Raw genomic sequence first — 14,770 nt, forward strand, 5'->3', positions numbered from 1 at the left:
CCTTAGTGCTGAGGCAGGTGGATCGCCTACTGAGATACTCTCCTTAATGTAGGGCAGTGGTTCTCAACCTGTGGGTCAGGACCCCTTTGGGGGTCGAACAACCCTTTCAGAGGGGTCACCTAAGACCATGGGAAAACACATATTTTCGATGGTCTTAGGAACCGAGACACCAATTTTATGGTTGGGGGTCACCACAACATGAGGAACTGTATTAAAGGGTCACAGCATTGGGAAGGTTGAGAACCACTGATATAGGTCTTTCCTGGGCAAATAGCTAGCTTTTTTTATAACTATGCAATTATTATTGGACAACATATTTATTCAGTGAGGCTTAAACTTTTTTCTTTATGCGCATAATTTTAATATGGCTATGTTAACACATTATGATGTTATGGGCAATATTATGATGCAATCTAGATTTTTGGTTTGTTTTATTAAAGGTCTTGTCTGGTTAAAAAATATATATGAGGGATTTTGTTTCGCTTTTTGCAGCTTGATTGTCTGGCTCTACAAGGGAAGAAAATTCTACATAAGTAATACATAATACTCACTTTGCCACATGGGTAAATTGCCATGATATTTTTATTTCATGTTTTGGATAAAGTACAGGTAATTCATAATGGATTACCCTAATGGAGCCTGCCCATTATGGTTGTAAGTAGGGACAGCATGAAGTTGCTCACCCACATGACTGACTCATTTTTTAATAGCAGTTGTTAAGCAAATGCCACAGTTGTTAAATTAACCCACTTTTTGCTATGGAGCATTTTTGCCAAAAAAATTAAGTGAACATTTTAAATTACTGCCTATGACTGAGGGATGTTGCAACCAGCTGTAAACGTAGACTGGTTGCCGAGTCCCAAAATGCAGTCACATCAGAGGTGGGTTGCTGCCAGTTCACCCCGGATAGGGCAAACTGGTAGTGGCGGGAGGCTCCGCCCACCCATCCGGACACTTCTGCGCATGCGCAGAAATGTCACGCAAGTGCACGCACGCGAGCAAACTCGTAGTAAAATAATTTGCAACCCACCACTGAGTCACATGACTGCAGGGGTGGTGGTGGTCTTAGCTGTCAGAAGAGTGTTGTAAGTACCTTTTGGGAGAGGTATGTTGTAAATTTAAATGGCCGCTAAGTAATCAGTCCTAAGCCTAAAATTACCTTTGCAATAATTATTTCTTAACTGAATGGGTTTTTCATAAATGGGCAATGTGTAGTAATGAGGTATTATCCTTAAGACTGAAATTCTTTGGAATTTATTTCAAAAAGTTTTTTCAAAGTGTACAGGAATATGAATATAGCTTTATCTATATTTCTTTAAAACAGCCTTGGCTTTTCCCAGAATTATGTGATAGCTGCAGAAGACAGTTCTGGGATCCTGAGTTGTGAATAACTTCTACATTCTCGTTCCCACATGTTTTAAAGCAACTTTTCCTTGGGAAGTGTTGAATATCCACGTATAATACTGTTCCTAATGTGGCAGAATACTTAGGGATGATTTGGATAATTACCCATTTTCCTGTGCTATTCTTTGTTTAAAACAATACATATGCCAGAACTACATTAACCCTAGCATATATCCCAAATGTAAATGTGGGAATTGTTGGCTACCTTTGTGAAAAGATCTTAGAATTATTCCCTAGGAACATCAACAGCCAGGTGAACTCACTATTGTTAACACAATAACCACAACAGAGTAAAAAGGAGTGCATTCACACACAAATACACACACACACACTTACGGAGGATAATCCATATAGGAAAAAAAGAAGAAATATCACAAAGCTGCTACTTTGAGGAAAGAGTGAAGAGAATGTTGCAATGATCGACATGAGAAAGGACATAACAAATATCAGACTGGAGTATAGCAAGACCCAAGACAGCCTAGAAAAAAGAAGCACAAAACAAAGATTTGTGAATTTAAAGTAACTCATGCAAATTATTAATTTGAAAGAAAATATTCAGGGCAATGAAGAGGGCCAGCACTTTCAGAACTTCTTACATGAAATAAATAAAGCAAAGAAACATAGAACTGTAGCAGATATTATAATAGTACAAAATAATTGCTGTGTATATCTCTTGTAACATATTAGATTAACTAAACTTCAAAAGAAGATAGTTTTCTTTTAAGTAATGGCTCTTAATGGGTGGAAAACAATTAATATTAGATTTATGGGTTTTTTTAGTGGTAGGAATATAATTATTCACAAATATTGTTTAATGAAAAGGCCATACTATTCCAACAGTTTAAAATAAATTATTTTAAAATTCATTTAAAAAATTACTGCTTGAATCTGAGATTTATCCTAAAGCTAATATTATCTCCACAGGTTTCCCTCTGGAATCCACCTTGCCTCCTAGGTTCCAGTCATTCTCCATTTATCCTCCTTCCCCAGCTGATACTCTTTATTTGTATATTTATATTTACATTTATACTTATTAGGACAGAGCCAGTTTGGTTTAGGATTAAGGCCTCAGGCTAAAACTGGGAGACTTTGAGTTCTAGTCTTGTCTTGGGCACAAAGCCAGCTGGGTGACCTTGGGCCAGTGACTTTCTCCCAGGGCTAGGAAGAAGCCAATGGCCAAGTACTTCTGAAAAACCTTGGCAAGAAAACCTGCAGGGACTTGTCCAGGTAATCTCTGTGAATCTGACACAATTAACAAGGGAAAAAATATTAACCACCCAACACCAATTAAAAAAACTAAAATTTCTAAAAAAAACATACAATAAGTGCAATGACATGTTTAAATCCATCTCTGGTTTGTCCCTCAATGACTAGTTACTTTGAAACTGAGATCTGGTTACAATTGATTAAGGTTGTTTAAATGTTCCTCCAACAAATTAGTCAAAGTAGGTTTAACATTTTTTCTATACTCCAGTTGTTTCATCTGCTTTCACTCCATTCTCACTCTGAATTTTTTACAAAATAGCAATAGCATTGAAAAATAGAAATTTTATTTAATTTAAAATAAATAGCAAACTGTGGAACTGAAAAAATGGATAAGGAAGGAGCAGGAAGCAAATATGGACAAATGGGAAAAGAGAAATGAAATAAAACCGAATGGGATAGTAAACATGTACCGAAGATGAAAAGTTTCCATCATTTCATGAAAACTAGAAGCATGGATTGAACAGAACAATGGAGATAGTCCTTTGTTACTAACCACAATTGGCACTGGCAGTTTTATTGCTAAAAACTGCAGTCACTAAATGAGGAATCAAATGACCACACCAGATCTGCAATGTCACTTCTGCTACCATCATTAAGCGAATCACCATGGTTGTTAAATAAGATATTTTATGGCTGTGACTTATCATTTCACTTCTCCATTGATTTTGCTTATCGAAAGTTGGTTGTGAAGATTGCAAATGGCAATCACATTACCATAGGATGATGTGACAGTTATAAATGCATACCAGTTATGAACAACCTGAACAGTAATTAGATCTCTGCAAGATGTTGTGACAATCATAAATGTCAGGAGTGATCACAAAGCTGCTGTTTCCCTCCCAACTGTTAACTTTGAATGTTTGCTAAACAAGGCAACCAGTAAGCGAGTACTACATATACTTTGGACAGCTACTTCAAAGACATATGGAAAAAAAATAGGCGAAGAACTAAGTTGGAAAGATGCTGATTCCAGGAAAACCCATAATCAGTTTTTTTATTCGTTACTCCACAATGTTTTTAGAAGAGCCCGATTCAAATTACAGAGAATTTTATTATGGTACTACAAATGTTGAAAAGTATCTGCACTTTAAAATCCCTCATTGTATCCTACAACCAAAGGTGGTATTCAGCCGATTCGGATCGGTTCAGGAGAACCAATAGCAAAAATTTTGAGTAGTTCAGAGAACCGGCAAATTCCACCTCCGGTTGGTCCCGCCCCCCCCGCCCCCATCGTTCCTTGTCCTATATTCCATTTTTTTTTAGCTTAGCTGATTCGCGTGGCAGAGCAGATTGTCACGCCTCAGCTGAGCTAAAAAACAGCTCAGCTCACTAGCGCTGACACCGACGGCGGTCTTTGAATGCTGCGCGCATGCTCTCATAGAACCGGAAAAGGAAAAGATTTGGAATCCCACCACTACCTACAACATAAATGCTTTGTTGTTCCTGCCTATAAGCATTGTGATACAGATGTTTTTGTATGGAGGTGATCATCACAAGATGTTGATACGATTGTGTAACTATACAGTTTTTAAAAGAAGTTAACAGTGTTGTCATTGTTAAATAAATACAGTCATGGTCAAAAATGACACACAGGTTGTCTTCAACTTAAAACCACAATTGAGCCCAAAATTTCTGTTGCTTAAGTGAGACATTTGTTAAGTGAGTTTTGCCCCATTTTATGACCTTTCTTGCCATAGTTGTTAAGTGAATCACTGCACTTGTTAAATTAGTAACACAGTTGTTAAGTGAATCTGGATTCCCCATTGACTTTGTCAGGAGGCTGCAAAAGGTTATTGCATGACCCCTGGACACTGCAATCCTCTGAATTTTGATCAGATGACCATGAGGACAACAATTATAAGTGTGATAAATCGCTTTTTCCAGTGATGTTGTAACTTCGAACTGTCGCTGTTTATAGTTGAGGACCACTAGTACTTTTGTGTAAAAGAGCTTGAAGTACAGATTAGGATACTTCTCTCATGATCTTTAGCAGCTTTATATAAGCAAAAAGATTCAATATATCTTGAATCACCTTTCAAAAATTCCACTTTTCTTAAACTACTATTTCCAAACTTTTTTGTTTTGTTTTTGGCATATATTTGAATTTTATAACATTCTAATAGCATTCAAAAGTTATAGATCTAATTTATATAATCATTAACCATATCTATTGTAGGTTAACAAATATTATTTCAAAACAGTAATTGTTAACTCAAAAGAACTGATTCCTATTTGATGGCTAAAGCACAAAGGAAAAACTCCAGTTGTTGAAAATTATTTAACACATTTGGAAGAAAATATATAAATAGTAAATAAGAAGTATTAAAAAAAGATAAAAGCACAGGAATAACCTTCAAACAATAATGTAGCAACACAATCTAGAACTTATACACACATTCATACTCACTCAAAGCAGTTTCTATTTTGTTATACAAACAACATTAAATATAATGTCCAGAACATTATATTTAATTAGAAAAACTGTTATACTCCAATGTTCTGGTCAATATGTGAAAAGTATTGGAGAAAGTATTATTTTTACTTGTTTGTGTTTGAGATTTCTGGACAAAAAACCCTATGCCAGTTTGGTGACTTTGGGCAAGTCACTCTCCCTCAGCCCAATCCACCTCACAGAGTTTTTGTTATTGGGAAAATAGGAGAAGGAAAGAGTAATTAGTTATGTTCACCGCCTTGAGTTATTTATTTATTAAATAAATAAGCTCACATACCAAAATGCCGTGTCTTGAAGTCCCATCACTATTAAAAATTCTTTCAGTTTCTTCTCTTTTTCTGTCATGATATGGATTGTCAAATAATATCCAAATGGCGAAAAAGCAATCACTAAGTAAATCAGAATGACTCCACGAAAAAAATAATCGATTTCCACTGCTGCAGGTTTTCCCATTATGACAAATTCTGTTTCCTCCAGGCCTTCCAGAACGGAATGATTGGTCTTAAACTTTGGGGGGTGGGGGGAGGAAAAGTTAAAATAAATTGAATATTACCAGAGCTCTTGCAGATTGTTTCTGTTTTCAAAGTCAGAGATAAGCTTGAATATATCCAATCTTGCCCAAGTGAAAAATCCGATCCTGGTTTTATTCCTCCTGTCTACAACCCCAACCCAACCCCTATGCTTTTTCAGGTCTGCTATTCAGGATCTCCAACCACCTCAAACAGATCAACTGACTGATTTCAATTTATACCCATCTCAATTTCATGGCAGCCTAACAATGTTAAGAGAAAAATATGAATGCATAAAAAATACAGAAAAACAAAAACAAAGCAACAGCTGAGGTTAAAAAAACAAGCAGGAACATCAGTTACAAGTTAACATAACTAATGAATGGGCTCAGCCCCACCTCCTGATTCCCAGGCCTGGTAGGTTATACAGGTTCAGAAATATTTCCTTACCATATTTATCAATGCCTTCAACAATAGTAGTTTTGTAAAAATTCAGAGAGATACTTCAGAGATAGATCTGCCTTAAAGTAGCCCACGTTGGAAATATATAGCACAGTCAAACATCAGGAGATGACTCATGGGAAATATTTTAGGACATTTTGTATTATTTTTCAGTCTATAAAATGCACTCCCCCCCAAAAAAAAAAATGGGTGGAAATGTCTGTGCATCTTATAGAACAAATGTTGCAGCAGCCCCACCCACCCACCAGCCTCTGGCTCCCAGCAATTTGCCTCCTTGCAGAAAACAGCAAAAAGTCTGATCAGTTTCAGCACAGCTTGACTTAGCATGAGCAACTGATTGATGGTTGTATCAGCCTCCCAGAATACTGCCAATCAGCTATTCCATGCTGCAGGGATCGCCACCACCCATCACCACCGCCACCTATCGTCACCTCCATTTTTGGCCTCTGTGTGTCCCATTTGCAGCCCGTTCCAGGTGATGGGGATAGGCGGCAGCAGCGGAGATCCCCACTGCCTGGAACAGGCCAAAAACGGGACATGTGGAGGCTGAAAACAGGGCCTGCGGAGGTGGCGATAGGTGGCAGCAACGATGGGCGGTGGCGATCTCCACAGCCTGGAGCAGTTGATTGGCGATATTCCGGGAGGCCGATAAATCACCAATCAACTGCTTGTGCTAAATCAGGCTGTACTGAAGCTGACCAGGCTGTTTGCTATTTCTTGCAAGGAGGCAGATTTTTTTTCTTTTTTTCCTCCCCAAAAGCTAGGTGCGTCTTATAGTCTGGAGCGTCTTATAGTCCAAAAAAAATTTTATATCATAAAATGCTTTATAATTTTTATGTTTTATAATGTTTTATAACATTTATCAAATTTCAATTGCATCAGAGTCATTAGTCCCAGATTTTGGATGTACTCTATTAGTTAGCCCATTTGAAGTACTTGGTTAAAAAAAAGTTTGCCCTATGATGCCCTATTTCATCCAGTTAAAGGTTACACAGCAGAGTTTTAGTAGTGTAGAAATATTAAAATTATATTGAACAGCAGCTTAGTAGGACCAGTTCTTTCCTTGGAAATGGAAACAAATAAATTACTAATTATTTACATTAAACATTGAAACACTGGGAGTTTTATTAATTGTTTCGTAGGAGTCTGAGAATGCTTTGCTCCTAATGGAGAAATTCTAATCTATGTCTTCTCAGATATGAATCAATGCTGCCAATGTTTATATGCCACACTATATACAAATGGGGCTTATGTATCTTGGTTTAGTATGGTAAATCTAAGCCATTGTAACCCATATTTTCTTACTACTGATTGTGAACTTAACCAGCTACAATTTATTTAATCAATTAATCACTTTAATAAATAAAAACTTATGTGATAAATAACCCAGCCACTGTCAAAATTCAAGAAAAAAACCCAGTACTTTTTAAAAACTTCAACTGTATAAAATTCTAAATTATTCAATATTTACTTCTATAATTGCTGCATCAATGCAGATCTGTAGTGCTGTAAATCCATGGTACCAGTATACTTCAGCTTCACACATTTCAAAAGACTTCGAACAACTAGCTGTGGAAAAAACAAATTATATTGAAGAAAATATTAGCTTACTTTAATTGCTTAAATATGCTAAAACTGGGCTGTTTCTATTCTATATCTTCAAATCCCAACAATCTGTGAACTCACTGTATCACCCTTGTTCTATATCAGTGGTTCTCAACCTTCCCAATGCCGTGACTCTTTAATACAGTTCCTCATGTTGTGGTGACCCCCAACCATAAAATTATTTTCGTTACTACTTCATAACCGTAATTTTGCTACTGTTGTGAATCGTAATGTAAATATCTGATATGCAGGATGTATTTCCATTATTACAAATTGAACATAATTAAGGCATAGTGATTAATCTGCCAATCTTGGTTTGGGAGAAGATCAGCCAGGTTGGGATTTTCCAGGATAAAACGACCTCCCTGCCTGCCTCCAGCAGCAGTTTGTGGTTTACATGAGTTTCACTTTATTAAGTTTACTTTTTTTACATTCCGTTCCCCACCCACCCACCCAGTTTTCTTTCTTTCTTTCTTTCCGTTCCTCCCTTCCTTTTCTTCTTTCTTTCTTTCTATTCCTGCCTCCTTCCCTTTTTTTCTTTCTTTCCATTTCTCTCTCCCTTTTCTTCTTTACTTCTTTCTTTCTTTCCATTCCTCCCTCCCCTTTCTTCTTTCTTTCTTTCCATTCCTCCTCCCTTTTCTTTTCTTTCTTTCCATTCCTCCCTCCCTTTTCTTTTTTCTTTCTTTCCATTTCCCCCTCTCTTTTCTTCTTTCTTTCTTTTTCTTTCTTTCCTTCCATTTCTCCCTCACTCCCTTTTCTTTCTTTCTTTCTTTCCATTCCTCCCTCCATTTTCTTCTTTCTTCCTTTTTTCCTTTCTTTCTAAGAATCGTTACAACCAGGCATGGGAGAACGTAGCAGTTAATTCGTGCGAGCAATCAATTTAACACAGATTAAGAAGTTGCCCTTTAAATGGGATTTTAAACAGAGGCTTAAACTACATCAAACTGTGCTTCCGTCCCGAGTGGAATTCCTCGGGACGGAAGGAATGGGTGGACGGGACCTGTCCTCCCCTCTGGCCTCTCTTGCCAGCCCTTCCTGGGAGCCAAAAAGCCTCCGAGTTTAGCCCGCAGGACAGGACCAGCGGCGGGGGCGGCAAAGGGAGCTTCCAGGCCCAAGGTGGCTTGAATCCCGGCATGTGCCTGCCTGGGCAAGAGTCCGTCCCACCGGCTGAAGCGGGTGGCCCGACTGCCCCACCAGTCTCCTGCTCTCTGGGTGCCTTCGATCCCCTGTGCAGGCAGCTTGGCTGAAGCGGCACCGCCAACAGCGCTCGCTTCGGACATCCATCAGAGCCAAGGCTGATCCGCCACCCAGAAGAACCTGTCTCTCTCCCCCTTCAGCGTCTTGGCCTTTCCCTGGCGTGGAGACCGGGCGGGGTGGCGTTTGGGTTGCGCCCGGAGCAGGGAGGAGGCTGCTTTGCCACCAGGCGCTCTTCCTGCACCTGCTGCTTCAGGATGTGCTCCTGAGCATGGGCGACGCCAGTGGAGGTGGATGGTCTTAGGCGACCCCCGTGAAAGGGTCGTTCGACCTCAAAAGGGGTCGCGACCCAAAGGTTGAGAACCGCTGTTCTATATCATGATGTGATGTACAAATGGCCCAATGGATCTATGGTGGCCAATAATAATTCTAATCTACAGAAATATAAAAGCATCTATTTAATGATATTGCTATATTTACTTCTTTGATATGTCATCCCTTTCACCAAATTACATAATTTGCATGACCTAAAATCACATCCAATAGCTCCTACTACCTATTACTGCTAAACAATTTTATTATACTATTTTTATAGAATAAATTCCTTACATTCTTATTTCAACATTGCACAAAATTAGGCAAGATAAGTGATCTGTTTTTTTTTTTCTAAAAAGCACATATATCTTATATACTTACTTTTTGATTCTAAATGGCTTGAAGATTCTGGAATCATTTGTCGAGGAACTCTGAGATGGTAGGACATAGAATCCTTAAAAATTATACCTATAAAGTTTTCTAAACTATGAAGGCTGGCTTCTTTCATTTCTTGTTCAGTTAGAAATTCTTGCACCTTTTTTCCTACAAAACATCAAAAGCTTATTTTATAGTGATAGGAGTGCAACAGTAGATGTTCAAATGTTCCACTCATTTGTGAACCCAGCAAAATAATAAACTATTCTATTTGTACTTACTCACCAGGGATAATGACATTTGCAAATTGTACTGGAATTGCCACATTCTCAATAACCAAATGATATTCATGAGATAATTGCACTGTTATTATTAACTCCTGGGATTTAGCATCCAGTTTATACATCTTGTAAATTAGGAATGAACATCCAGTGTAATGCATGCAACACTTTGTGCTAGTCCTTTCAAAGTCAAGCAGTCAAAGCTTGGTGGTGCTATATTTTAAAACTACTTAATTTAACCTATTTCTTTTTCTTAAAAGGGACCTTATTCTGTTTTTATTCACAAATTTTGCACTGAATGATCCAACAACTAGCTTAAGTACTATTTTGAAGCAAAAAAGAGCATCCTATTGTTTGTTTGGGACTTTTTGAATGTTTAAATTGCCAAAAACTGAAATCAAGTTTTAAAATTCTGTTTACATAGGAGGAAATAGATTTTCATGCAGGGATTGCAACTGATTTGCATTTAAGGATTGTAACTTCCAAAGGAAAAACAGTTTTATTTAGGACAAAATACCATACAGATTCTTAGTACCTTCTGGGCAGTATTCTGAAAGCATTTTGTGCATGATCTTTCTTGTCACATTAGTTACGGGTGTGTAGCCTACAATAAACTCAGAAACACTTGTGCGATTTGTTGAATAAAGAACTGTATCCGGCATCCTGCCTTGTCTTTTGTTTGGCTGGATCATGCTTATGATAATGAGTAAACCGAGTAAGGAAAGAGGGATGAGGATTTCCTGCATAGATGAGAAAAGTAAAATAGAAATGAGTAATAAACAATAATTTGCAATTATATTTGCAATAAAGTGTAGCACATACAACTGCAGCTTTACAACATACAACATTAATTTGAAAAAAACATATTTTAAACAAAGCACAGATAAACACAGCCTAGAATCTACCCATTCAGAAAACAGGTGGCTTGGTAAGAGGGATTCATCCACCCATTTATCCGAAGGCAAACTGATAACTGTTCCCCACAACCTTCCCAAATTCCCTGGAATATTTTCTATTATCCTGCTTGCCCAGCCTTTGGGTTTTTTTTTTCTCCAGAGGGCCCAAAGGCATTTTTGCAGATGACTTTAAGCTAAAATTGGAGGCATGAGTATTAGGCATGTCTGCTGCTTTTAGCTGACCATAATATGTCAAAGATGGGATTAAAAATATAATAACAATAATAGTAATCTGATTCCTTACTCCCAGGGAAGGATACTGCAAAATCCCCATTCCCTCCTGATCAGCTGGGACTGAAAATAGATGGGGGCAGGGGCAGAGGTAGAATTTACCGGTTCTCCAAACTACTCAAAATTTCCTCTATTGGTTCTCTAGAATTGGTCAGAATCTGCTGAATACCATCTCTGGACCAGAGCATGTCCAGAATATCACAAAATGCAGCCTATCTGGAACATTTATTTCCATGAAATGCCTCTTTATTTCTATAATGGACAGATCAATAGGGACAGAGGAAAAATAATCCAGAATGGTACATTACATCTCTACTCTGAGATGTATGTAAAACAGATGAGCAACTTCAGGTAAGTTTTGAATATTACATGCACTTATGTGTGTGTGTGTGTGTGTGTGTGTGTGTGTGTGTATGTGTGTGTGGATATTGACTGTTGAAGTAAATACATAACACACCATCTTATATATCAGAGTTGGACAATACAATTAGGTAGCAATCGTACGTGAAACTAAAGATTTTCCTCTTTGGATAGAAAATCCTTACACCCTTGAACAAGATGCATGGCCAGCTCCCAGTTTCATCAGTAAGTTGAGTTAATTGCATGAGGGAATGAGTAAGTATGGGTGAAGAATGCTCTAAAGCAATAACACTTAACTAAGTGTGGAAGTCAGTGTGCTTGCTTCTTGTTAAAAGGTTTTAATTGCTTTTCTAATTAGTAAGGAGGGAAAGGAGTCGTACTGAGCTTTGTGTGCATGTGCATCTTAAATAAAGTCTTTTTTAACATGTCTTTTTTTAACAATGTTATATAACAATATGCTCTTTCAAGTTACCTGATCACAGTCATGTGTAAATTGTTGATCAAAGCAAGCAGAAAAAATGTGTGCTTAAAGAGCAGAGTGATTGCCAAGAAGGGAAATTGAGAAAATTAAAGGATAGTTTAGATTTTTTAAATGAAAAACTGTGCAAGAAGCATCATTTGCCTTCTAATCCTTCAGAAGACTCTATACCCGTGATGGTGAACCTATGGCACGTGTGCCACAGGTGGCACGGGGAGCCATTTGTACGGGCACGCAAGGCGGTGCCCTGTCAGCTCCAGCCAGCTGACTTCAGCCTTCGTTTGAGGCCATTTTCCACAGACTTCTGGTTTGGCCGTAGGGTTGTTTTTCGCCCTCTGGAGCCTTCAGGAGGCTTCCTTGAAGACTCCAGAGGGCAAAAACCGACCATACGAGCAAACCGGAAGTGATTTCTGGTTTGTCCGTAGGGACATTTTTCACCCTCCAGAGCAACCTCCTGAAGGCTCCGGAGGTTGAAAATCGGCCCTACGGACAAACCGGAAGTCACCATTCCTGAACTTCTGGGTTCCCCGTAGGTCCGTTTTTCACCCTTCAGAGGCTTCAGGGAAGCTCCTGAAGCCTCCGGAGGGCTTCCGAGGGAGGGTCGGGGGGCAGTTCCACCCTCCACAGGTTTCTAGAAAGCCTCTAGAGCCTGGGGAGAGCGAAAAAACCACGCCAAAAGCGGTATGTGTGTGCTGGTCGCGGGCATAACATTATGGGTGTGGCATACCCATGCACGACCCACCTATGCTCCCCTCACTTTTGGCACGGGAGCCAAAAAAGGTTAGCCATCACTGCTCTATACCATTTCAGACACGTGGTTGCCCATTAAATGAAGCCTTCATCAAACGAACTGACTTCATGCTTTATCAGCTTTAGAGATATCTGAAATATCATGAACTTTAAGCTGCTCTGTATTTGAAGTAAAACCATCAATTCAATTTTATGCATTTCCCCCCCCCCCAACATGATTTTTTAAATATCTAGAGAAGTAGTTAATTCATTCAAAATTCTTATGGGGAAATGCATAAATCTGTGATTAATGGACTTCTCAAAGAGACATTGTAAAAAATGTAATGGTTGTCTGATTCATATGATTTGGCCAGGTCCATTTATGGTTTGTTTTTACTTTGTCATAACAAATGTTAACATTATTCTGAATAAAAATATAGTGGAGATGTGAGATTGCATTACATTCCTAAAATATGGAATTTTATTAATAGAATGTACCTGTATGCCAACTTGCTATGATTTATATAAATCATCTGGTTTAATGTTGAGATGAGGTTAAAATACAATACTTCTGATCAACTCACCTGAATACTTGTCCTTTTCGTCCGCCATTTAATTAGGCAGTTCTTATATAAAAGAACTCGAGTTTGTCGCCATGTTCCTCCTTGTCTTGGAGCCTCTGTAGACATTTTGTGTGTGTTTGTGTAGCCTGAAAAACAATGCATGTGATGTACACATAAAATTAATTTACATTTTCTTCAAATGGCCAGCTTTATATTTTTTCTATTTCTGCAAATGGTACTTTACCAAAACAGCAATGTAAAGTTTGGGGAAAAACATTATCATTCTTATAAGGCATTTTGTTATCATGGGAATGTTCAATAGAATATTTTGAGCTTACCCGTATTTTTTGGAGTATAAGCTGCACCTTCCCCCCCCCCCCCCAAAGAGGGTGAAAATCTGGGTGCGTCTTATACACTGAATACAGCATTTTTCACCTCCCAAAACCCCGCGCCCTTTGCAAAAATGGATGTGCAGAGGGTTTGGGAGGCTTGCAAAGTGCTCCTGGGGACAAAAACGAGTGAAAAACTGGCTGTTTCTGCCTGCTCTTTTTTTTTTTTTTTTTGCAAAAAAAGAGGCATGCGGAGGGTTTGGGAGGCCTGCAGAGTGTAAAATCTTTCTTTTTTATTTACCTCTTCAAAATCATGGTGCATCTTATACTCCGGTGTGTTTTATAGTCAGAAAAATACGGTACATTCTTAAACTCAACTGTTTAGTTTATATGTACAGAATTTATGTATCACCCAGCTTAGACTTAGACATAGAATAACTTTATTGTCACTTTGAATGTATGCTACTCAGCATACATTAAAATGAAATTTCGTTGCATACAGCTCTCAAAGGGTCACCACCTCCAAAATACACTACATAAACATGACAAAATAAATAAATATATAAATGCAAAATTATGCAGTTTTTATTATAAACTGCCAACTGCCAACCTAATACAAATGGGAATCCAATGCTTGCATTTATAACAAGAATATTGTAATGAAATCACCAATTGCTTAACATAAAAGAGTTTGAGGAAAACAAATGAGGTGGATGATGAATACATTTCCAGGGGAATGGTGTTCCCCAACAAAGCTTGAAGTAAAGGGACCCTGAGGTATCATACATAGATCTCAGGTTTAAGGGCTTGATCAATACTGCATGCCACATTTCGTAGTTTATCTTTAGAGGCAAGCTGGTGTGGAGTGCATTTTAGTAGTCTAAGCACATAGTGATGAGAATATGAGCTTTTGTTGACAGAGCTTTACAGCTGAAGTCCAGACCATCAGATTTGCAGCAGTTAGCAGTTTCCCAGACTAAACCAAAATTGGAGTACAACAAAAATTAAAATATGGTATACTGAGATGAGAAAGAACAGTAAGAAACAACCAAGAATATATTGAGAATCTGCAGAATCATTTATCTGCAATGACACATTTCAAATCATCTTTATGGGAGAAAGAAGCAGGAACTGGGCAAATCAATTTGTGATTGCATTTTAAGAGTGCATTGCTTGGAGTTCTGCTGAAGTAAACTGCCCCTTCAAGTTTCAATGTTATATGTCGAATCATATTTCCAATTCAAATTACATAGAGTCAAGG

At 38.1% G+C, this 14,770-nt stretch overlaps 1 protein-coding gene across 1 annotated transcript in view; it reads right to left on the reverse strand.

The window, feature by feature from the left end:
- Positions 1-14,770, reverse strand: part of LOC309399117 (cholesterol transporter ABCA5-like) — a 56,291-nt gene that overhangs the window by 39,716 nt on the left and 1,805 nt on the right. Inside the window, exons 3-8 of the mRNA XM_081966623.1 lie at positions 13,202-13,326; positions 10,399-10,603; positions 9,589-9,750; positions 7,565-7,662; positions 5,400-5,629; positions 1,741-1,882 (exon numbers count right to left, since the gene is read on the reverse strand). Of these exons, the coding sequence (XP_081822749.1) occupies positions 1,741-1,882; positions 5,400-5,629; positions 7,565-7,662; positions 9,589-9,750; positions 10,399-10,603; positions 13,202-13,306 (942 nt within the window). The 5' untranslated portion in view covers positions 13,307-13,326. The remainder of the gene's footprint in view (positions 1-1,740; positions 1,883-5,399; positions 5,630-7,564; positions 7,663-9,588; positions 9,751-10,398; positions 10,604-13,201; positions 13,327-14,770) is intronic.

This window comes from Natrix helvetica, assembly GCF_964273705.1.
Source record: "Natrix helvetica genome assembly, chromosome: 1".
Taxonomy (NCBI): domain Eukaryota; kingdom Metazoa; phylum Chordata; class Lepidosauria; order Squamata; family Natricidae; genus Natrix; species Natrix helvetica.